At 32.8% G+C, this 26,543-nt stretch overlaps 1 protein-coding gene across 1 annotated transcript; it reads right to left on the reverse strand.

Moving 5' to 3' along the window:
- Positions 1-1,313: 1,313 nt before the first annotated feature.
- Positions 1,314-6,004, reverse strand: LOC128232875 (uncharacterized). The gene is made up of 6 exons (XM_052946656.1): positions 5,885-6,004; positions 5,540-5,603; positions 4,708-4,854; positions 3,747-3,875; positions 2,763-2,906; positions 1,314-2,268 (listed from the first exon to the last, which is right to left on the reverse strand). The coding sequence occupies exons 1-6, from the start codon at positions 5,885-5,887 to the stop codon at positions 2,162-2,164; spliced, it is 594 nt and encodes a 197-aa protein (XP_052802616.1). The 5' UTR covers positions 5,888-6,004; the 3' UTR covers positions 1,314-2,161.
- Positions 6,005-26,543: the final 20,539 nt, after the last annotated feature.

Here is a 26,543-nt window from a genome sequence, read left to right on the forward strand (position 1 = left end):
TTATTGAACTTGAAAAAAATAATCAATTACTTATTACTGATCTGAAAAGATTCATGATATAAAATATTGAAGAAAACACATACATGTACTAAGATAAGGCAACATACGGGCAGATTACTGTCTTTGAAATAAATGAACCTTTTTACTTCACGACGCCGTTATGTGTCAAAGTGCACCATGCAGAAAGTGATTGTTGATCAAGTCAACATTTGAAAATGAACTTGTCTATCCTTCTTCACAATGTATTGCATGACATGTTGTATACGTTATAGTTTTACATTGATAATTGGTGGAGTGAATTTGCTTACGTCCACAAACTTTACGAAAATCTCTCGTAATCGTGCCACATATAAGTGGCAAAATGAGAAATACAAAATGATGATTGTGACCAGTATAAGAAGATTGTAATTCAAACTGCAGCGTGTTTGCCGAATGAGGTACGTTAAACAGGGGTTCCGCGTGATAGCACTTGACACACTGTCGCGCGTTAAAGAACCAGAGTAGTTATAACCAGGGTCACATCCTCTCTTTGAACAACGCCCCACAGCCTAACAAGACTAATACTCCAACTAGTTCAGACACCGATTGATGAATTTCCCGATGTCGTAAATTAAGCGTTAATGTTGGCAATTCGTTGATTTTCACTTAATTACGCACTAGATATGCTTTTCAAAAACTACACAACAATCAAACATTTTCATTTAAGACCTCTTATTGTGTAGAGAAACACTTTCCGGACAACTTTTGTATTAAGCATGCTTTGTTTCATTGACATGAATATTATAATATCTTAATAAAATAAAATATGGGAAAGACAACTTTTGAGCGAAGCCGATTCAGTTTGTCCGCTAGCATCCCCATGTTAGTTTTCAATACGTTATAACCGGATAACAAGACGAGGCCCCATTGTTGTAAAGTGTATGTCTTGTTGCGCTTTGATCCAGGTGTAGTTGAACGCTCCTTTATGTTGTTTTATTTGTATAATTAAAATTTAAATCATTATTTGATTAGGTCACCTGATAGTTTGACATGTCGTTATGTGGCGAAGCCATACTTTTTACAACAAAAGTTGTTCTCCCAATCACTTCCTCTGATGATTAAATGATATTCCGTTTTATATCTCCTTATAATGCATGTGTTCAGTTAAACATATACATTCACCTTATAAATGCATACCTTATCTTACATTTGTTTTTTTTAATTGAGACACAACATATTTTTAAAGGTTTATTTATTTTAACTTAACCATTATTACACTTATATTAATTCATTCTAAATACATTTCCAATTCTTTTGATTGACCTCAAGAAATTAAGCCAAAGTCATAATCGAGCAATTAACGTTATGTAAATTGCGTTGAATTTGTACGCCATTCCTTGTTGTATTCCATAACAAATATTTCATATTCACACATTGGCTTCTTCTGTGCTATGTCTGAAATATATCTACTGAAACTATATCCGGCTCAATTACCGTACACATATTCACTCATACCATGTCCCTAAAACTAAACTGCACCATAACTATATCCTCAATAATAGTAGTAACTATAGTTTGTCTCTTATACAAAGTAAACTGAAATTGAAATCAAATCATACTATCAGGATATTCCATTCATCATTGAGTTATGCTTTTACTAGAATCGAATTATTGACCGTGTTGTTAACTAGTGATGCCTGGAAAACTCATATAATAGTTGTATTACTTGAAAAGGGTTTGTTTGTAAATGAAGAAAATAGATATAAAATATTCAAACATTTAATATAGAAAGCTGATTTTGCTTCGATTACTTTTGGTGTATATTTCTTTCGTAATTCTTTGTGAAAACATGAGGCTACCAGACATTAGAATGGTAATTACACTAGTTATGCCTAAATCAAATTCCAAATAACAGAAAGATATGAGGATTCAGTGCACGGCAAGAAGCAAATATCCTTTTAATCATATAGTTTTAGAACATGGTCACACTTTTCAAATATGTTGGGCATATTTCCGACTATTTTCGACGTTTTACCTTTAGATATTATACCTTTTATCGTCACATTTTGTGAACTATTATGAAATGTTCAAGAATAAAAAGAACATGTCTGATTTTCCATTTGCTCCTGTTCGTTAATAGAATTAAAAGAAGAAAAGTTCCTGGTAAACTTCTTTTACACTTTCAATTGGTTGTTGTATAACTACTCATGGAGTCTAAACTTGACAGAGTAACGGGCAGACAGCAAATAAACAACAGAGCCATTGACGCAACAGTAACAACGGCGTTGTCTGGAATGGAAAATTATAGCTTGAACATTTGGTTGGATGTGGCACAAGATAAGACAAGTAAGTACTGACTACAATAGTCATTTTTATGTAGTTTATGTTCATCTTGACTCGATTATGCCAGAGTTTATAGTCATTGAAACAACACACGTGTCCTCCTTACATTAGGAAAACATGTTTTATGGTAGTCTGTATTTAAAAGTACTATGCAATAACAATCGTGAATCATTTTGGTGCTCCGTCGATAAAATATATTGGGTCGTACAATCAAATAAACACATTTGCTCTGTATATATTCACTTGATGATGACTCAACGAAAATGCGACACGTTCTGGAACTGGGAGTTTAACATCTTTTTTATATTAATATTTATTATATTTACTTCTCTGACGCTATTATGTTGGTTGTATTTCCCTGTAATTGTCCATACTCACACTCTTAACACTAAAGTATTGATCTAATTTTATTTCCCAATAAAACTAAATGATGCACTTACTCTTGGTAGTACACTGGCTTCCATCCTGGTTTGCCCCTTGTGTATCTGTACAGGCACAAACAGGAGACTTCCCAGCGGTAACACAGAATGCTCCAGCTATAGCGGCACATTCTCCACCCTCTTCTGTACAGCTTGAACCAATGACTGAAAGAATTATACTTCTGCACAAAATAACTGGATCTTTCATCACTGACATTCATAAAATAAAATAAAAATATTTTGAACTAATCACTGATGAAAGAATATTCCATTTTAACATTTGATACAAACTTCTACATTTTAAACTGTTAAAAAACAAGAATACCAAATTAGAAGTACCTCAGTATCAAAGGAAAACGATTGTTTGTGAACATGGCTTGTAATATTTACATTTATTTCTTTTAACTATTTGTTTCCATACGAACGTTCGCATGAAAACAATTCAAGAACGAGTATCAGATTAAAATATTGATGCAGATGGCACAATATTACTCACACACATATCATCAATACGACCATATACATGAAATATTTATGAGACAAAACACGAACTTTTAAAACTATTTCCAGTTTTGAGAGTAAACTGCAGTTATACCCATCTTCTTCCACACAAAATGTTGATAATATATTGATTGTTTCCATATTATTTGAAATTTAAATTCAGCCGCACATCATCAGTTTGGAACTAACAATCAGTAGAGCTAACAATTGATCATATAATCATCAATACACTTTTTGTTGTTGTTTACTTTAAATGATACAGATGTTATAGTAGTGCAAATATTTTGAATTTTTTTCAGGTAATGACGAGTGTTCGAATTTCATATGCCGAAGGAAATGAGAAGGAAAAACAAGAAAAACGAAAACCGACTATAATACGTCACTTAAGATATTTGAAGTTATTTTAATGAAAATTGTGATTTTCTTTTGAATATTGCTATTAAATGTCAACGACGAGTCCGGGTGAGAGCATTGACACGACAGCAGACTCATTGTTGGACATACCCTTAGCAAGACAGACAGCCGATTTATCTGCCCCCGTAAGCTCGAACGTAGCCTTACAAGAACATACGTCTTTTATACATTCTGAGTTTGAATCTGCAGTAGAACACACGTTCGCATCGGCAAGGCAAGCTAGAACGAAATAAAATAAAGAATTAATATCAGTTCATAGTTGATTCAACGTCTGAATTCTATATCTATTTTAACTTTATCTTAGAGTAATATATTAATCAAAATAATAAATTAATACATTTATATCTACAACTAATTTCCGTTTACTCGCTGCACTTACAGTTCAAAACGGTTCAATATTTGACAATAACTTTAAATAACATAAACTGAAAAATAAACAAGTCACGAGGATTTCATGGCACAGCTGTTATTTGTAAAGACAGTGGAGGGGGAGGGGGAGAGAGAGAGAGAGAGAGAGAGAGAGAGAGAGAGCAAAACTAATACAAACCCGACTCTACACGAATTATTGCAAGGCTTTCTTTGACGTGAAACTATTCTAGGAATACAGATTAAAACAATAGAATGAAAATCAATTCGTCGCTTATAACATTTATTTATGCATTTTTAAGAAATAACACACAACCAACTGCAATAGTGATATTAATATTGATTCCGTGCACGCGCAAGTCAATCCAACGGCGATAAGCATGATATGGTATGGCAATTATCTACCAATAAGGAATAATTTATCATAGGTTATCAGCCATGCCAATATTTGAATGGAAAGCCTTAATTAAAATTATAGTGCTTCCTCATACGACTTGTTATGATTCAATTTGTGTCGTATTTTCTGATATATTTTCCCTAATATGATTTTGAATATTATATATTATTTTCCCTTCCATGTGCATACTTTCGTATTTATTTATAAATGATATTTCACCTTTTAAAAACATATTTGTTTATAAAAGTGACTGATTAGTCTTTATTTAACGCAAAAGCATGAACGTACATATAGGTGTACAAGTGGTGGCGACTGTGGCAGCCTCATTGATGGCAGCACATGCACATTTTGGTCCTCCATTAGCAGCATCTAAATCACAATATCCGCCCGTTAGTGCTGCACACTGATTTCCATTCGCCGTACAAGTTGTTCCCACGTTTTTTTTAATAAACCAATAATACGATTAATTATTAACAAACATTTTTGCCCGTCAGTTGACACAAGATAAAGAAAGAAACTAATCTAAATCACAATATTTGCTTGTAAGTACATCAAACTGATTTCCATTCACCTTACAATCAGCATCAACGTTTGTTTCGCATTAAGTATAAGTAAGCGTAAGTGTCAGATTTTTGCCATTAAAATGGAAACTGAAATTAACTCAATAAATTGTATAGCAAATGAATATAAATTCTTGATTTAAATCCGAAAGTCAACCGTAAGTCCGCATATCGTTTCACTCACTCAAAATATATACGTTTTTTTTATCTCAATAATTTTGATTTTAAAGAAGCACTCTCATATTTTGAAAGTTTTGAACACTTTTAATTATTTGTCTTGGAACGAGCCAATTTATGCGAACATACATGAAAAAGTCATATCAGACTGTTGACCAAAAAATAGACCGCAGGTTTTTATATTTCAGATAAAAAATTGATGTTTTATGCATTTTTCTTAAACTGTCATTAACGCTTTTAGCCATGAAACATGATTTTTTGGATGGGAAAAATTGGCTCATTCAAATTTAAAAAAAGTTGTCAAAACGATAAATCTATGAGAGAGCAGCTTTAAGTAAATAATAATATTTTCAAGTAAGAAACTAGTATTATTGTCTACTTACTTGCAAAAGTTGGATGCATCAACGCAACAATTCCAAATGCCGCCACCAATACACCTGACCACTCCTATTAACACAAACAAGGTAAGTTTGAATGCATGTGTACATATAAAAATAACTGAGAATCCATTAACGTCAATTAAATTCCGTACAATAATAAAGAACTCAGATGTTTTGGAGTTTCTCTGCGTTTCACGATATTTTAATTAAAACATCGGAATTTAAAAAAAAACAACACATCCATCCCATGGATTCAAAATAATTTCAAACCGATGTATTTCATATGCGTTCTTCTTCATTCATTTGGATAGTTAATCGATTCAATAACGGTAACATCTTGAAACATACCATTTTAAAGCGATGCTCTTAGATAGGTGCGTGCTGCCCTAGTTCGGTGCGACACTTGTTCCTTGTTCCTTGTTCGCCACACAATCCACTTCAAGCAAACGGATAAAATTTATAACGTGTTTGTTTATTGCCGCAGCTATAAATCAACGGTTATTATATCATAAGGGGGAATGTATTCTTACTCTTCACTGCAAAAGCAGTTTTATAGCATTGTAAACCATTGAGCACATGATATAAATTGAATGGTTCTTGCAATTGCGTCCAGTGAAGCGATGTATGAATATATAAATATCAGGAACGCCACGTTTTATAAATGTCGGCAAAAAATCATGCGCCACAGGCAATTAAAATAAATTTATTTAAAAAAAAAAATGATTGAAGGCCACAACAAATTGATCATTTGCTTTACGGATTTTGACAACAAAAGTAGGAGCGAGCGAGCGAAATTTTTTTAAAAATACTCTTTTTTCAATTAAAGGCAAATCAGAGGCAAGCGCAAAGCGAAATTTAAAAAAATGTATACTTTTACCAAATATATCATACAATAATGTTAAGAAATGCTTTTTAATTGCAAACAAAGGTTCTCAGTCATAAATGAAAAGGTTTTGATTGTATAACATGAAATTCTGTTTTAATATTTAACAAATGGCAATAAGATCCAGCGCTTTACTATTAACTTTCATTGCATCAGCAATTTAAACGTGGACATAATATAAAGACAACAATTCTCACAGTAACGTGCAATTATTCGAAGACCAAAAAGAAAACTTTTGTATTCATTCGGTACTAATCTAACTTACTATCATAAAAAAAACATTTTAGACTAGTAAAGTAATTCATCATTTGAGAATGTTCAAATATTGGGGCAGGTCTAAATTTGAAACTCTTGAAGTACATGATAAAATTGTAGTGACTTTGACATGGCAGAAGATCGAAAATTTAAATAACATAAAAGAACATTTCTAAAAAAGACATTATGAATTGAATTGCGGGTCAATATAATTGAAGCAGTATCAAACAAATCAGCAAATGTGGCACTGGTTATTATATTAGTTGCAGGTGGTGGATTAGAGATGTTTCCGTTTCAAGACCTCGCCTCGACCACGAACTTATGGTTAATAGGTCCGTGCCTTGAAAAGGAATAACATGACGGCCTCCATAGGTTCAATGCCCGTAAGAAAAAGGCCACTTTAATAACAGGCCACTTTCTTATTTATCGATCAAAGGAAATAAGTGGATAAGAACAAATAATTGAGAAAAATAAAACAATCATTTTACTTATAAATTTTCTGATTTTATTGATGTTATTATTATACTGTATGTTTAAATACAGACTGTTTCTAATACATTTACAAGTCCTACTTTTTTATCTGTTTATAACAATTATGAGTATATGAATACTGGGAAATGCATTTTAGAATTTAAAAAATAACTCACGAAAACATGTTCAATGGTTGTAAGTCGTGTGTCCGTGTGTTTTAATATAAGTTTTGCACTCAAAATCAGATTTAGTTATTATTTCGCACTAAATTTTGAGTACAAAACAATGAATTACTTAAAACACACATCCATAATTATTGCCTTCGACGCTGTGAAACTGTTGTTGTTTACTGAATATTATAATCCATTGACTATGGCACTGATTTTCACTTAAAACGTGTATTTTATATTTCGAAAACTGAAAGTTAAGACCGGAAATGCAGCCCGGAAATGAATAACAACGGTGCGTCCGGCAAAATATTCCCGACAAAAAAGACTGTCAACAATTATCAGCCGTTTTGCGGTTACCCGGACCTGATTTTGTCCTGACACGAGGAAAGTCTTCTCTGTAAAAAAAAATAATATGCGCGGCCAAATAGTATGTGCGGGCGCTTTTCTTTTTTTGAATTTTAGGTGCGTAAATCCGACGAACAAATGATCAATTTGTTTTGGCCTAACAGTCAAGTTGGAATATGCAAACTCTTACCTATTCTTATAAGTAGGTGGTATAAATTACTTATTTATATCGTCCAAAACATATTTGATATATATAGGGGACTGGCGTCTAAAGTCGCAAAATTTAAGTGTTTTTCACATAAAAGCAGGAGAACTAAATTTAAACATTTTATCATGATCATAAGATTTTCTGGATATAATGTTTTATTTGACATGTACTTGATCATGTAAATATCAAACCGAAATACAAAATCTAAAATACTGTGATTGTGACAGGTAAAGGTCGCTGTTGATATAAGATCGGACGTCAGTTTCTTCTAAATATTGTGAATGATTTATTGTGAAAAAACAAGGTGTATAAGCATTCCTTTTGCTTGCATTTGGAGTTAGTTAGGTCAAGGTCAACGTCACTGTTATAAAAATTGTAAACAGGTCTTGCTCAATAAGTAAAGGTAAAATTGTGTGCAGTGATTTAAAATGGTTATAGGAGTAAGGTTACGGTCACTGCTTGCATTTAGAAAACCTTATGAATGCACAAAAAGAGGTATTTTGAGTTAATTTCATATTAAGAATATAATCATGATTTGAGGAAAATACAGCAGATATCCAGAAATCGTGATTTCTTTTATTTCCATTGAATTTTTTTTTTTTGGATGAAGTTCTTCTTATGCATATAATTGGTACTTAGAAGATTACTTAGAAGTGCCGTCAAATGTATTCAAATGGTTTCCATGTTTCGTTTCACTTTACCCTGTACTCCACTAAACAAGTGTCAATCCGTTGGCGTTTTTAACTTCACTTGAGTGTGAAACTTGTGCGACCTTTTGACGTTACGTCACTGGATTGTGATGTTTTTGTCCGTGTGATAATTTCCTCTCTCTCTCTCTCTCTCTCTCTCTCTCTCTCTCTCTCTCATATCAACATGATAAACGACATTGGTATATTCTTATTAATTCAGTTGATATAGTATATATATATATATAAAAATATATATTTGGTGATTTCATTTTTGTATGAGCAAATGGCAATTTAGTTTTTTTTTCAAATATTCTGTTCATTATGTTTTCGTAAATTGATTCTAACGAATGCACCAAAACTAGTTCCATAAAACATAATTTTTTATTTAAGTCAGTCGAATTTTCCACCAATGCTTACTTGTTAAACTACTGTTAGTAGTTAAAGGTAGCATACACTTGGTGTCTACACCTTTGTTTGGGCCATTGATAATGGAGGATTTTTCAAAATGTCTGTTGATTAATTTTACGTCAATCGATTCTGACGAATGCACAAATAAATATGTTAAGAGTCCTATTTAGACGATCTGTAGAAAAAAAACGGGGTCCGCGGCCTGCGGCCGAGGTACGCCCACTCCTTTTTTCTACAGATCATCCGAATTGGACAGACACTTACATATACATGTTTGGCGGGGTAAATTAATTGACCTGGCACTAGCGACTGAATATTGCAGCAGTAACGTAAACGTTTTCATTGCATTAAGTGCCAAATAATTCAAATGTGTCATGACCATGTTTTGTCAATTTGAGTGTTTATATAGCAGAATATGCATTTGCATTTTCATTGAATACAGAGCTAAATTCAGATTTAAATTAGATAAATTATTGGTCTGGCGTCATAACGGCGTGATCTTTCTTTGCATATATTGTTGCAATAATACCGTTTTCCTTTTTACTGGAATTAAGTACGAAATAGGTTGGCTCCCGACCGCTTACTTCACGTCGCGGGTTCGCTAGGCTGCTATTCCTCCAACTTTACGCCACCTGGCTGCCAGCTTCATACCGCAAAGTCACAAGGACCCCAGTTTAACGCACATAAACTGACCGGCCGCTAACTAATAATATATAAGAGGAGACATTTTTCCAGAAGCAGTGTATTCGTCTTAAGCCATCTTATTTATTCTTTCTCGGTAAATGATATCAGTAATATTGCCATGTAAAGGATGCAAACATTGAGCGTAAACAATTTGCAAACTAGAGAAAAACGTATTGAACAAACACCACATTGCCATAAATATTACTCTACAATGTTACGTTATACGTTATTTTAAATACGGTCAACAATAACGCTTTTGTACAACTAAAGGAACGCAAACAGCACCAAACAAAGAAAAAAACTGATTATTCAGCATACCGTCCCATCTGGATGGACGCCCTTAACTGCAAGTAGGTGCAATAATTCATCATCAGTATTTACTGATAAAAGCTTATATTATAAGTTCCCCACAAGTGATAAAATTCACAAATAAATATACCCGAACAGTTGACAAACAAAGTGTATTGTCATAAATAATATTCGATATAAACAGCAACAACCCCTACAGCAACAAAACATTACACGTCAAGTGTTGATTTATATTCTGCGTAATAATAAAATGTCATATTAAAGATAAGTAGATTGATGTAATAAATTGACATTTATTGATTTTATTGAGTTTAAATCCACAAAACCTATCCAGTTGTATGCGTTTTGTTTACATGTCCCCGATTTGGAAATTTCAAATTGACTCTGTATTTGGTATGTCAATAGTTTGAAAAATCGAACTTTTAGTCTAAATGTTGAAATATCATCACGATATGTTAATAAATATAAATATCAAGAGTAACAATGCATCACATATATGAAATCTGAAAGAAAGTAGAAAATATCGTGACTTATTCGGCCAGCTTTAACTAAGTAAGGTTTATACATTTGAGAGAAACATTTGTATTTGAGAAATAAATTGGAGACCTTTACTTTTACCTTAACCTAACAACTATATCAGCCTATTCCCTGGTGCAGTCTATAGCGAATGTATTACTTAAGTTATCTTTATTACGGCATCGTCGAAGCCATTCAATTATTGAGTTGAAAATATGTGTTATTCTTTATTATGATCAAAAGTTCTTATGCATTTTATAAATGAAAGAACATAGGAATAAATGGAAAATATCAGAAATAAGCAGAGATGTATGGCGTTGACCGAGCATACCAAACATTGCTAAATCATTTTCATATATTGTGAAAATGGCAATGCTCATTACATTTTTTTAATAGATAGGAGATAAATTCTAACATTGATATAACACGTAGAATGGTGTAAATAAAATTGACATGCACCATTGACCACTTTAGGGTCACATTAGCTTAAAGGTCGAAGTCAATGTACGAAAATTACCCAAAAATGTGACTTTTTCTGTTTATCTTTTTATTCTGTTAACAAACATTTACTTTAATGTTGTGTACATAATATGGACTTCATTGTATTTCTGTATTTTGTGTGTTCATTGATTGTGAATTATTGTTTTATGAAAATAGGATACATAACAATTAAATTAGTATTCGAAAACTCCGTGACAAATTGAGTTATGAAGTCTTATTTACGTAATAACATTGAATTAACACTAAATGTATCAATAATTATCCTGTTACATTCTTAACGTTTAACGCATCGTGTCATTTTTATGTCGAAAGGATCCGATGCACTTAGGTTTTAATTAAATCGGTTACTTCTGTATTTTTCAAAACAGTTTGCATCCGATATGACAATATACACATTCTAACGTCTGTATGACATCTTCTGATATTGACATCGGACGCCGATGATTCGGTTTTCAGTCTCCGACCTCTCCAATCTTGAAGACCGCCCATGCCATTAGTAAATTAAAATTCTTGAGACATTTTCGGATTCCATTAGTTGGTTAATATTCTGCCGTGGTGTTATCCCAGTCTCGGCACAAAATTAAATTACCGATCGTGTGTTCACCGAGGTATTCACGAGGTCAACTATATTGCTGCCTTACAATGAGACAAACATTTTTTTCTTTTTATAAAGTGCCTTAAAGTGTAATTAAGTCATTTATTTACACTTTTTAGGAGACACGCGAAATGGTATGTGCACCTAACATAATTTCAACATGACGTCGTTCAAATTGTGTCCCAGCCCTGTGCGCGCTGACGTTTGATTTGGAACCGAGAGCGGACTAAACCTTCAAAACAGTGAAAAATATTAAATTGACATTTTCACTGTTTAAAATCAATTTTATTTCACTGATAAATCTCTATAAACCACAAAAAAAGTATATCATAAAACATAGTATTACTCAATCATCTGATGTATTAACGAATTAGGGTGTACAGGCAAACACAGGCGAACGCATGGGCCCGATTGGCTTCAATGGTTACTGTCCAAATAACAAGTATAAGCGAGTACAGTACTAACAGGTAGTCGAGTGATTTCTTCCAAACGTGCGAGAGTGAGTCAAAAGTAGAACAAGCAAACATATATTCAGGAATACGTCAGAGTCTGTAATAGGAATGTGCAATTGAATAGCAATGTAGGGTAAAATGGTATGTCTTAAGATAGCAATAAAAAGGCAGGGATAAGGACTATACAACTTGGAAATTTATGTTCTCATTTACATGCAGCAGTGACCACTTGATATTGATTGTCAAATACAAAAGCTACCCTTAACTTTAAAACTAGATTATTTTTTTTGGACAAAGTAGATGCAGCATTGTATGTTTTAGTTTTCTTTATTGTATTATTGTTGTATAGACATGTTACTACAGATTTGTACAGTTTTTTCAAATTCTTTTAATGACTCGTCTATTATACCTTTTTCGGACATGGCCTATCAAAGTATTGAGATTTACGACCCACCTATTGATGGTACGCACGTGAAAAAAGCAAATCAAAGTGTACTGGCCCAAAATTTGCCACACCGGTAAAATCGAGTAAAATTTAAGTGGAACTGGTAAAAAAATATTTTCGGTCTGGTTAAAGCTAGAAGTCTTTCGAGATGAATACTTGCTTACTCTTAAATAAATTGAGGGTTAGTCCATTTCTTCCTCGTCAAGAATCTGAAAATGATAGTCCGGAGTTGATGTAGACTTTGCCAATAATAGTAAACTAACAAAAACGAAAACAGATGTATTAAAGACGTTAAAGCATGCATTGATCTGGTCGATGTTATCTAAACCGACCGTTATAGACCGCTCGGACCAATCACCACACAATGGTGTATTAGCAACTTCATAATAATTGCAGTTTTTCATAAAATATGAAAACATAATCCAGCGAATACCAGTTTATCATACGATATTATTTACCAAAACTACTCTATACATTATTTGCACAATAGTTATGACAACACTTATCTCTTGCAGTTAAAAACGATTTTAAATACACAGAGGCTTGCAGTTATGTAAATTTCAATCTGTCGATTGCATTAAGAGTGGCTAGTTATTCGATTTGTAGGAATTATACAGAAATTTACGATATAATAAACGTTTCAAAATAAGTTTTGCTGCATTTAAATTCTTTCGAAACCGTACTTTATATCAATAGCTGCTCGTTTTTGCATTAATACAGTATGTATAAGATAAATTGTCTGTTTTGTATTAGAAAAAATACCAACTTCGTCATAATACCATAAAAAGTTCATGTTTGATTGATGTCCGGTGCAGGTGCAGTTTATATTTTGTCCAATGACCATACATTTAGGACTGTCCATTAAACTAGCTTTGCGTTTAAGTATTGCTTCAGTTTGTTTGAGCTACTCGGCCTGCTGCCTCGCCACATATATATATATATATATATATATATATATATATATATATATATATATATATATATATATATATATATATATATATATATATAATATTATAGTGTTCAATATAAGACAATTTATAAGATACCTTTTATAACTTTAAAGGTACAACGAAATTTCTTAAATCACATATCCACTGTTATAGTATTCAACTTGCGAGGGTGACATTCAGTCAAAAATTTGATTCAGTACTGTCTACGTTAAACTTTTGGCTACTGCGCTTGCATCGTATTATGTATTAAGGGGATGAGAGGTCACAGAAGTAAAAACACATTAATATACATCACTTCTATAGAACTTCAACACGGTGAAGAACCCACGTGACTTATTTGGTGAAGTGCACGGCAACAAATGTCAACAAGTCTCGATTCAGGTAAGGTTTTTAAAGATAACTTTCTTAATATTTGGAGATTTTTTTGTGAAATAAAGACCATATACCCCGCATTTAAGAGCTCTATCCACGGTAATAAAGAACTTTCTCTAATATTCTTAAGTTTTCCTGAAAATCTTGACCAACTGATTTCTAAGAGTTGAAATCTAAGGCAAAGTACACGGCTTTTGACAAATCTATCGCTTTACTTCATGTTAGCCGTAAATAATTCATACACAAATCTTATTTTAAGCAAATTTTATGTATTTTATATTTTTCAGCGTGTACTGTTGAACTTCATATAGTTATTTCAAAGGCGAAAATGAACTAAAACCAAATTGATAAAGTACACGGACATTTTAGGTTTGATAAAGTACACAGTCGTTTACAACCGTCAGTGTATATACCCATTATTTCACTGACTGGTGCTAAAACGAGTTATTATAAATTTATTTATTATTTTTATTCTTCAAATACATTATTGAACATTGCTCCATGTTTGAAAAGACGCATTGTAATGGAGTGGCAATAGAAGAATGAACGCGTTTTAACAGTTAGACCGACGGAGTCGCCTAAAGATGGGCTCATTTTCATGAATCATGGAAACATGTGTTATCACACTAAAATTCAGTCCTGTATTTTAACAATACATTCGCAATTGACATATAAAGGGCTTGAAGTTTTGTAAAGGGTGTTCCACTTCTTTTTCGTATCGTATATGTAAAACGTGTTTGTATTCATTATACATGGTAAACAGTAACACACAGCTGCTTAATAACTCTTCATTTTGTCAGTTTTGAGAAAGAACTCGATTGCTATCTGATTTGATAGACTTATGATTTAGTGACATTTGTTTCATTTCAGAATATGAAGACTCCGACTTTATGCAAAGAATGCGGAATGGCATTTCAAAAAAAAAACAAACATTGAGTAGACCACGACAGGTTCTGGTCAATTGCCATCGATTTTGCGGGAAAGTGTTTACACAGACACAGGTTAGATTTTAGCTTTATTTTTTCGCAGAGAAATAAGAATATACTAACAGTTATACTTTTATTATGACTCCCCTCGTGTAGAGGTTACGATTTGCCGTCGTCTGACTGTGTTTTCAACGTTTTTTAGCGGTTGCGTTTTTCACATAATAATGTGGTCCGTGTTTCAGTGGACAGGGTCGTTTAGTTTTATGATGCTGATTACACGATCAAACACTCATTGCATGGCAGTAATATAGTGTTTTTTTTATAAATTATACTGTACTGACATTGCCAGCAATTTGTGACATTACATGTCTTTTTTATAGGTGCAGCAATCACGGCGAGACAAAGTTGCACGTTTGCAAATATTGTGGCAAAACTGCTCTTGCAAGACTTGAAGATACATGAAAGACGCGAAAGCTGCCAATTGAAGCTAACCTGTGATGTGCGTGGGTTCAAATTGGCTGACACGAGCAATCTCAGTGATCAGATTTCAACTGAGACACATGGAAATGACACGTCGCAAATGTCTACAGTGTCGCATAGCATTCAAGTTCAAATCTGGACTCAGCAGGCACGTTAAGGCGAAACACACCTAATCAGGACACATTGAAAGAACACAATGGTCTAGTTAGAAGCGCATTCCAGTATGTTGCCGAGATAAAATAACGTTTTGATGAGTTTAACATTTTATTAAGATAAATAGCAAAACGTACCGTTACCAAATGGTGCTCTTTAAAAATGTTCGTTTGTCTTACAGTACTGAAAAAAAATGCAGTGTAAAATTAGTATGAAAACGGATTGAGCATAAAACATTTACACAAGGTTTAGAGATGCATTGTTGTCATTTTCCCATTGATGTCCTATAAACTCTTAACTGCATGTATCTTATATAATTCAGCAAGCTTTGAAACACAATTATTTTGTAATCACATTTCAGCCTTTAGTCTAGAACATTATTATGTTCCATGCTCAGCTCTTATCTAGATGTTAAAGTCTTAGTCCTAGCCTTTAAGTTGGTAATATAGTGTGCTCTCATTCCTCCTTGCTATTTCCCATCTAACTCCGAGCCTCCATCTTTACAATGAGTTCCTGTCTGTATTGTTCGAACGACCGCAGTTTTACAGTTGTAGATCAGATAATATTTGTTCAGACTGAACCAAATAAAAGATTCAGCGTTACCTGAAAGGTTTGAACAATATGCTTTAAATCTGGAATTATATATAAACTAATTGTGATGTGCCTGTTTTATTGTTTTATATCACATCAAAATAAGAACATTCATGAAATTTATAATCACCACGGGCCGCTAACTACAGAGATGTTTTATTCGCCGTCAGTCCAGATTATAATTTATAAGTAAAGCTATCTGATTTTTGAAGAAATGTATGTATGATTCTTTTTTGTATGCATATTTAAAAGTAATCGAACTTATAATGGCAGACTTTCTCTTAAACTATCTTTCAACTCCTCATTAAATATGATTGCTAAATATTTACTTATTTAGGTGTGCGTTATAATGCAAAATTTATTGATACAACTTAAATAAAAGCTAAACACTATACATTCTGACTTCACGAATATAAAATGCTTATATAACTATTAGTTTGTAAACCGCACTCTACTTTCAAACATAAACTAAAATGACCGTGTACTTTATCATCCTAAAATATCCGTGTACTTTATCAATTTGGTTTTAGTTCATTTTTACCTTTGAAATAACTAGAAGTTAAACAATACACGCTGAAAACTATAAAACACATAAAATTTGCTTAAAATAAGATTTGTGTATGAATTATTTACGGCTAACATGAAGTAAAGCGATAGATTTGTCAAAAGCCGTGTACTTTGCCTTAGATTTCAACTCTTAGAAATCAGTTGGTCAAGATTTTCAGGAAAGCATTAGAATATTAGAGAAAGTTCTATATTACCGTGGATAGAGCTCTTAAATGCGGGGTGTATTGTCTTTATTTCACAAAAATTCTCCAAATATTAAGAAAGTTATCTTTAAAAACCTTACCAGAATCGAGACTTGTTGACATTTGTTGCCGTGCACTTTACCAAATAAGTTACGCAGGTTCTCCACCGTGTTCAAGTAAAAACGCCAGGGCAATATTTTCGACCTCGAACTGTCAACCCCTGGCGCACTGTTACCCTGTGACGTTATGAAATTGACAAAAGCTGTTTTTGTTCGGTATAATAAACTCGCCTCAGTCGACAGTATTTATTTCAGGTGGACAATATGCACTTTCACCCTCATGGAAGTCAATATCCATATAATATTATAAAGCCATATGTTCTTCTGAGACTGTACTATGTAAAATTGGCGGCATAGATAAACAATGTATGGTTTGGACTGAAAAATCGAGGATAACGTCCATTCTTTTTATTTAACACTGTACAAGAATACATTTTCATCTTGCAAATATTAAAGAAATAATGCGCATTGTTACACCCTATTTAAAAGTTTGACCCGAGAATCATACACATACCATTAACCAAATATGATCAAGCTTTCTGCAAGGTATCAATTTTAATAGTAGAAAACTCATTGATGTGGCATACTCGAAACTTGCTGAGGAACTTTATATGTCTATATCAATCACTTGAATTTTAATATAATGAATGTTTGATACCGATACATCATTTGTCATTTTGTAAAGAAATTATTTATTAACAGGGATTATCACAGGGACTGTACAAAGGGCAACAACTCGAGCATTACAAATAATAGCTTTGTACAACTTGATGATTTACCTTTATTTAAGTTACCTTCACTTCTAAATGAGTGAATTGACTTTGCTATAACGCATTAGATGAACAAAATGATATATATGTCGTCCAAATTCACGCAAGGCAACTAAGAATAAAGTTTTTGAACCAGAAAACACAATGATAGATTTGATAGATGTAGTAAAGTACAAAACAAGTTATCATTTCTATACGCAGCACTATTTTCTTATAATGACCACGAAAGATTTATACCAATTGTAACTTGTCCGGATCCAATACGATTTTAACACATGCTGGTATAACCATGGCGGAACGTATTTACCAAGTTTCCATTAAATGTGACCATTGTTATCCAGTAATCTTTTCTCATTGTGAATAACATGTTTTGCATAGTATGTGCATTCTTCAGACAAGTTTGATAAGTAGAAAGGTCGCTTCATTATGGACTCCAATTGTCAAACTTGAGCTTGTTCTAACTGCAATTCCTTTTCTAATCTATACCAAATTTGATTACAATATTTGTTGTCATAGTACATGTATCTCATCCTGTGCCAGTCGAACTTGAGCTATGAACTTATTTTAAGCAAACACATTTATATATGTGTGTGTATATGTAGTATTTCTATGTTGTTTAGCATGGATATTGTTGCCTGAATAATGTTTACACAGAGTCAGATGCTTTATTCTTGACGCTGGCAGGGCCTTAGGATCTGTTGGGAAGTCGAACACGGTGACATAAAATTTAAAACAAACGTGTTACTGACTATATTCTGGTGAACTATGTCAATGATAATAATGTAGAGCTTGAGACACGTAAAATATTCATATCAATATCTTACTTCATACTCATCAAGCCGAATCGCCATTGACATGTTTATAATTATTAACTTATTTTACAAAGAAAATATTTTTTAATACAGTTTTTGAAATGATTTGTTTGATATAAAACGAATATGTGATATGATAAATAGAATAACAGGTTAGTGCAGTGGATATGGACAAGTTTAACTGGCTCAACTGCGAAATTAATTAAATTCGTATGCCTTGCAACACACACTTCCCATCCACGCCACTTACCTGTTACTTTACGTCGCTTTATTCGAATGTTATACATACGTTTTTGTTATATATCGCCTATGTAATCTAACTTTGAAATGGCGTCATCTTGTCCTTCATTTAGCGTCGAAATTTTAACCGAGACATTAATAAAATATTCCTTTTTTGTGAAATATGTGTCATGTGATGAAAAAAATATTGGTTTTCGTTTAATACAATTTCTATAAGAAACTCGTTACATAGGTTATGCAGCTCGCAAAAGGGTCACTTATATGCAACACCTTTTAAATGTAAGAAGTTCAAATTAATTACTAAAACAAAACTGCAAGCTAAAGGACTTCATCATTTCATCGGTCACATAACCTTCGTCTTGCATCCTGTCGATAATTTCAAGGACATTCCAACGCTAAGGCATTCCAACGCTAAGGAATCAATTGATGGTTACACGGTTTGTAGATTGAAGACAAGTTATCGAATCAGTCTATATCTGTTGATCTTTCATGTAGAACCTCAAATGGATATGAGGCTTAACAGTTTCTGTCTTTACAGCAATTCTACCTTATCTGATGAAATCTCCGGCCGGACCATATTTTGATTGTAGTTTTATACCATTTGTATGAAAGACTGTACAGCTTTTGGTGACGTTCGATATCCTTGTTAAATGTTTTAAATGATTGGCTAAACTCTTAAAAGTGCATAATTCTTTAGCGTGTTAAAATCATGTATTGCTTTAATTAAAGGGATTGCCAATGTCACAATGACAACGAGTAGGTAATGTTCTAAATATGTGTAAACTCTCAACATATACGCAAATATGTTCAAGGTTATTTATTTAGCTATTTAGTAATCACAATAGGGAAATGGTTAATGATATAGGACGAAGGATTGCTATATGTAGGCAGTTAAACGGTTATTATGTAAGCAAATGCTAATTTGATGACTTATTCATTAAGGGCTTTATTTCTTTATTACACATTTTTTATGCAACTGTATGTGTAACATTCAAAGAACCAAAACCGAAAGACGGTATTTGCTATATTTGTACCTGTCATTTGATATAAAAACAATGCATTTCTTCTGTTTTGCATATCTATATTAAGAATGTTTGATTATGTTTCACTGAACAAATTATATTTACACATTTCTGCCAAAAGAAGTGTGTACCACATGTGTAGTTTTTTTGAGAACATTAAAAAATGAGACGATGGACAGTAGCGTTAATTTTCATTCCATTTTGAATGTGCCGAAACAAAAGATCTCGCAAAGTATTCATAGACTCTTCAAGTTACCATTTAGGAACAGTATTATTCAAAATTGATCCACTTGTATAGCTAAAAAAAATTTTGGGCTGAATGAAGCTTCAGTTTTCAAGTTGGAGTTACAGTTGTATTGGTTTCTAGTCAATTTTATAGCTTCAAATTCGACATTTAGTTGTATAATTGCAATATAGCTATAGCCTTTCTTGAAACACACAAATCTACCTGGCTACAAATTTAAAATACAACGTAACTTATAACTGAGTAAGTATGTTTTATTACTCTACTTAAACAATAACTGAAATCATGCAGTGATATGTAATATCAATACTTACGGCTCCAAAACGGCTTCACTTGTGATATATCGTTTTCTATTAATATATTTTAGCATCCATCATCAAAACTAACTTAGCTTTGCCACTGCAACTCATGTTCTTCGTATTACAATAACGGTACGGTATTGTACGGGTAGAAGGGTTTTAATTACAACACTTGAAAGCTTTCAATAGATGTAGATATGTTATCAATATGTTGTACCGAAAACTACTCTGACATCCCACGCTATCCGTGATGGTTTAGTTACGTTCTGCTAAACCTTAAGCAAAACCAAACAACTACATAAAATAGACTTTTAGCAAACAGAGTTCTCGCCCCCAATCTTCGTAGCTGACTGAGTAAAAGCATGCCTGAACAAATAAAAATCCCTGTTACATATATGTTGACCAATGAAAGTTTTAATTTCGAATCAGAGTTTTCGTCTTTTTAAACACTTTTTAACACTCTTTCAAGCAATAAGTAGAGTGGAGTACGAAAAATAAAAGAGATCGAAAAAAGTAAAATTCGAATAAGGAATAGGAAACTAGTTAACGATTACTAGTTTATACGTCGCGAAAACTGTTCATGTTCTTATATTTTATAGTTCATAAAGTATCCGGACGATGCATGAGCAAGCAATAACTAATGTTTTCCTGTTTATTTAACTCACAGCTACTTGTGTGAATTTCGCACCTACCTCGATTGTCTGGTACAACTATCTACAACTATTAATTGGTTGACCTGGGTCTTAGATCGTAACTAGACCAACTTAAATAATACGCATTGGATGACCTGGATAGTAGATCGTTACTCGACCGTATACTTTAAATTAGGAACTGGTTGATATGGGTCGTAGATTGTAGCTCAAACATCGAAAACATATTAAGAGTTAAATTAAATCCATTAAGAAATGGTTTTTACATAGATCGTAGATCGTAGCTTGACCGTATGCAAAACACAATATGAATTGTTTAATTTGAGTCGTTTTTATAGCGTTGCCTTCTAAAAGCTATTAAGAATTGGTTGACTAGGATGAGGTCACCGTATTATTTATGAATTTAAGGGGGTCCAACAACTATCTACGACCAAGGTCAACCAGTAATAATGGATTCTAGCTAGATAATCGAGTTACGATCGACGATTAAGATCAATCGATACTTAATGCGTTAAAGGTCATCGTGCTATGAACAACGCTTCAGATCAACCATTTCTTGGATTTGAGATGGTCTAGTTACGATCTAAGACACCAACTAGCCAATTATTAATCTAAGATGGTCGATATACTACCTTCGAGATTAAGCGACAACTGCAGAGACCTCTAAAACCATTCGGTCTTACGTGGAACTATTTAAAAAGTAAAAAAAAAAAAAACAACATACAACATCATTCAAGTCATCAATGTAATCTTTTAGAGCTAGCTTGTTATTGTGCATTAATTCTAATTCTCTCCATTCACGCGAATATATGTGTATTGTATTGATGTATAGTTCTTGTTCGGCTGTTGATTTGTTGAGTTGCCGCCAAGAGAGATCCAAAATGCCTTAAATCTTTGTCGGTCGATATCGTTGCCCTTTTAGAAGGCAAAAATCATACTTATATCGATGTAAACATACGGTAAAAGCCATTCAGATTACTCATTCAATTTTTATTGTTCTACAATAACTCGAATCTATAGGCAAATAATACTGAATCGCATTTGACATGTGTTTATGCCTTGTATTCCTTTTAATACACGTGTTATAAATATGAAGGTCGAACCTTTTAAAAACAGCAACAATTTGAACTCGAAAACACCTTTGGATAATCATAATATTCTTTCAAATGGTAGATAAAGGAAAGGTTCAACAAATATTTCAATGAAAACTGTTTATTTATAAAATAACTCTATATAAATAATATCCACAGCAATCATGTTTAAGATTGATATTGTCCAGCATTCGGTGGCCATCAGTACATTGAATAACATTAGGCTGATTACCATAACTAGCATACATATCTTACGACAACGTTATCCATAGCATGTATGGTTTTAACGAAAGATAATTATATATATTTACTATGCAGATTTAGTAGAACAAGGCCATTTCGATAACAAAATCCTATGTAATTTGATTCTGATTATATAAGACATTTCAGAGAAGAACAGCTCCTAGTATCATGAAACCTTATCAGAGTTTATAGCTATAGAGAAACTGTTTATTCTAACATGCATTTTAATTATTGCTTGACTATTTTAAATCATTCAGAATGGAATATTTATAAAATTTAACCTTATTTTTAAGATTCAAACACTTTTGTCATTCTGTGGCAGATTCCTTCTCCACTCAGGAGCTACACATCACTGAAATATCCATGGCCACTCTGGAACGTTTGATAAGACCAGGCTATTTAAATAAGCAACAGCGCAGATATCAACACCTTCAATCAGATACGACAGAAATGTAAATTTGTTGTTTTTGACATTCATACCATTACTATATATTATTGTTATAGCTCTATACAATTGTCTTTAAACAGTGTTTAAAAAAATCGATTGTTTTCTATGTGACCCTTGTCCGACTTCTAGCCAAACATGCATACATACTTTTAATTGCAATGGCTTTTTACAGTAAATTTATACTGTGTTACTAATATCTGTATTCAACGAGATAGAGATGACATTCAATTTTGCAAGTAATACATGGATTCGTATAATTTTTCAAAGCGTTTGCGATTGCGTTCAACATTCATATATTCAAGTATACATACAGGCTACATATTTTTAACATATTGACCGGATACAAAGGAATCAAACCAGTCTATAAAATCATTTAATAGACACTGGGTGATGATGCAGACGAAGTTTTATCCACTAAAAGGTGCTCGTTATGGCTGTTTGAACATAAAAACAATAGCATTGACAGTTATTCGCTCTAGGTCATCCAGCATATAGCAACACACATAATTGCATATTGAGTGCAACGTTTTAAATTATGCTCGGTGGTCTGGGGCGTTGAACTACATGTTATGGACACTAGTACACCGTTCGAAAGAAGAACAAAACCATAATGCATGTCGTTTGGAAATCATTACTCTAAAACGTTTGTTACCTTTATCTGTAAACTATTTGATTTATGGTGGATATCATGCGCTGGCAAAATGAAGAATTAAACAAAATGTTAACACGTATAATACAAAATGCACTTTAATTAAAAGGATTCTATAAATTTAAACACTTTTTCAGTTTACTGTCGGTGAATCCTCCTTCGTTTTATACTTTCTTTGAACACAAGGTTATTTCTTTTTGAATTTTAAACTTTGTTTTAATACACATTGTTATTTAGAAGCAAATTTTAGTAAAGGAAAGCACTTTACTTGTTTAAAATTTGAGAATTTTTAGTGACATTTTGACACAATTAAATAATGTTTGAGTACTTCTTTGCAGATTCAATCCTAAGTGTGAAGTATCTGCGAGTTTCAAACAATTGTGCAAATGTAACTCGATCGTTTGATGAACATTATAGGTGACAAGAAATATATCAAATTCCCTATTTTTCTATAGCGCAAAAACAATTTTAAAACGATTTTAAAACAATATATTTTCTTCTCATAAGCAAATTATAAAAGACGCCAATAGTACATGTACTTACCAGATATCAACAGTTCAAGTCTATATCTATAGATATATATATTCATATAATACATTTGACAAATACTTTGAAAAATATCGTTTTTAAACACTAGATTTCAAGTATCGCAGTAATCTATACAGTCGATCAGTTTCCGGTACGACCATATCGGTTAGAACATACTCAACCAGAGACACGCTGCCACTACAAGCATCGAAGATGTTTCTCGAAACCCTGCCATATGGAAATAGAAAGGAACACAGTATGAGACTAATGTAGCATGCACGAATTAATGACTTACAAGATTAAAGAAGATGAGCCTAATGAGAAACAAATGACATCACTTTCAACAACAGTAACAACACAATTGTAGTACCGGCATTACATTAAATGATAGTATAAGACTATATTGGTTTATGTATGTGCATCCTCATGTACAATTAATGTTTACCGCCGTTAGGTGCTGGACACAGCTTTGTGGGTTCATCAGCGTCTCTGTTGGAACAATTGCATGTTCCCTCCGACCACTCTGAGTTGGTCATACACTTAGAATCATCGGCATCACAGGTATCACCGTTAGCTTTAATAATATTGAAATATAAATGTTAGGAAGTAAATGTGGTTTATGTGTGTTAGATAAATCTACGTCGCGGTAAATGAATACAATTTTCAACTACACACATTACATTTGTTTGTAAACATTACCTAAAGCACACGCCAAAGGGTTGGCATTTGTGTCGCAAACGTCATTTTCAGCACAGTCAATAGATGTTTCGCATGCAGATCCTGGCACTGAAGGGATACAATTTTGAAAATGGTCGCATGGAAAGTAACCTGGCTCAATATATGACTATGACTATCCATAACAGCACACATAATCTAACGCGACAAGTATAAAATAACTTGACGTTTAACTATATTCTTCATGCACAATATTTTAAAAACGAATTTAGCATTAAATCACGATTAAAACGAATACAATTATATTAATACGGTTTAAAACAGCTACAAATATATAATGTTTGTATGGGCAAACCGATACAAAACAGAAACATATACCAATCCGATACAATACTTAGAGTGAACCAACCTTACCTCCAATGCACAGTTTGCCTTCTGCCGTATAACCCGATTTACAGGAACATGTGGTGCTCGTACATTCGGCATTCAATGCACATTTGTCTGCCTTGGACTCAGTTCATGCGTCTGTGGCACCTGTTGATTGTAATTTTGAGTTCACCCAGTATAATTCTACAAATAATTTGTGTTTTCTTTTTAAAATAAGTATTTTTAAATTAACTTTTTATTCAGTAAGGAGAACCTGAAGCAGCTGACAACACTCGTCTGTGTTTTGTCATGAAAGGCACAAGACCACTATATGTCAAGCAAGAGCTGTGTTTGATGCTAGATTAGTGTTTACTACTAACATTGGTTCAATGGTAAGGTTTTAATATCGACGACACCAGAGGTTTAGCAATACCTCGTTGTTTAGAACAATAAGACGAGCATATTAAACAAACATGTACACAATAAACATAAAAATAAACCCCACACGGGTGCGACATATGGGTTTGCCTTGACCCAGTTTATTTATTCTAATAACGTGTGTAATTTTTTATTTAGTATTTTAATATATACCTTGTATACTCAGTTAGAAAAAAGCTCAAGCAAGCAATAACGCTCGTCCGTTTGGCCAATAAAAAACTCGACAATTTATTTTTAAAGCCATAGTAATGGACACTAATACAAGTGTTTTTATCGTCACTGATACCATATAATACCATATCAACAAAGGTTAATGTATATCCTAAGACCATATGCTATGAATGTAAATTGATTATATACATCCTAAGGAACCCCACAAGAAAAATGTTTAGGTTTGCGTTTATTATATCTTACCGATAGCGCAAATACCCGTTGTTCTGAAGGAATCACACACTCCCGTTCCACATTCACCTCTTGAAACACCAAAGTTATGACAGTACCTCATGTTTTATAAATAGGCACGCTTACAGAAAACACAAGCATATAGACATATCCATAAGCTATATATATATATATGGATTAATATCACTAAAGGAAACCAACAAGGAACTTATTTAGGGATACGTATATGATATCTTACCGATAGCGCAAATGCTCGTTGTTCTAGTGGAATCACAGACTCCACTTCCACATTCAGCATTGCTAGCACATGCTACTCCTAGGTCTGAAATGTTTAAGTTGAGGTTACTTAAGATATGGCATTTGATAATAAGATATGGCATTTTTGTTATTGTTTTCAGTTTTGAATTTTAATTTTGAAAACCCATTTCATAATCACTTTTTGTCTTTAAGATTGTGTATGTACATTTGTTAGTGTCAGTGGCAGAATGCTCAAATACGTATTTACTTCAAAATGCACTATACAAATAATGAATGAAAAAGGAAATATTTCCTAAATTCTTAGTTCTATGTATGTAAAATGCGACATACACGAGACCTTGCGTCGCGTGACGACAGCGCCAATCTTTTTCAAACAAAATACAAGGCTTATTTTGATGCAAAGCATCAAAGACGCCCCGAATGTTTTTAAACATAATGTATTTCAATTAATTATATCATATGACCTGTGAAATACTTAATCTTAGGAAATTACATAAGATATGTTATAAATACCATCTCAGTAGCATATATAAGAAAATAATTTGAAAGTAATTATAACAAGTTTAATGTCATTTATTATCAAACATGAGCAATATATATGCAAAAAGCTACAGAAACATGCTCAGTAGCAAAAAGTTTAAATATGATATTTAAAGTA

This window comes from Mya arenaria, chromosome 4 (genome assembly GCF_026914265.1).
Source record: "Mya arenaria isolate MELC-2E11 chromosome 4, ASM2691426v1".
NCBI lineage: Eukaryota > Metazoa > Mollusca > Bivalvia > Myida > Myidae > Mya > Mya arenaria.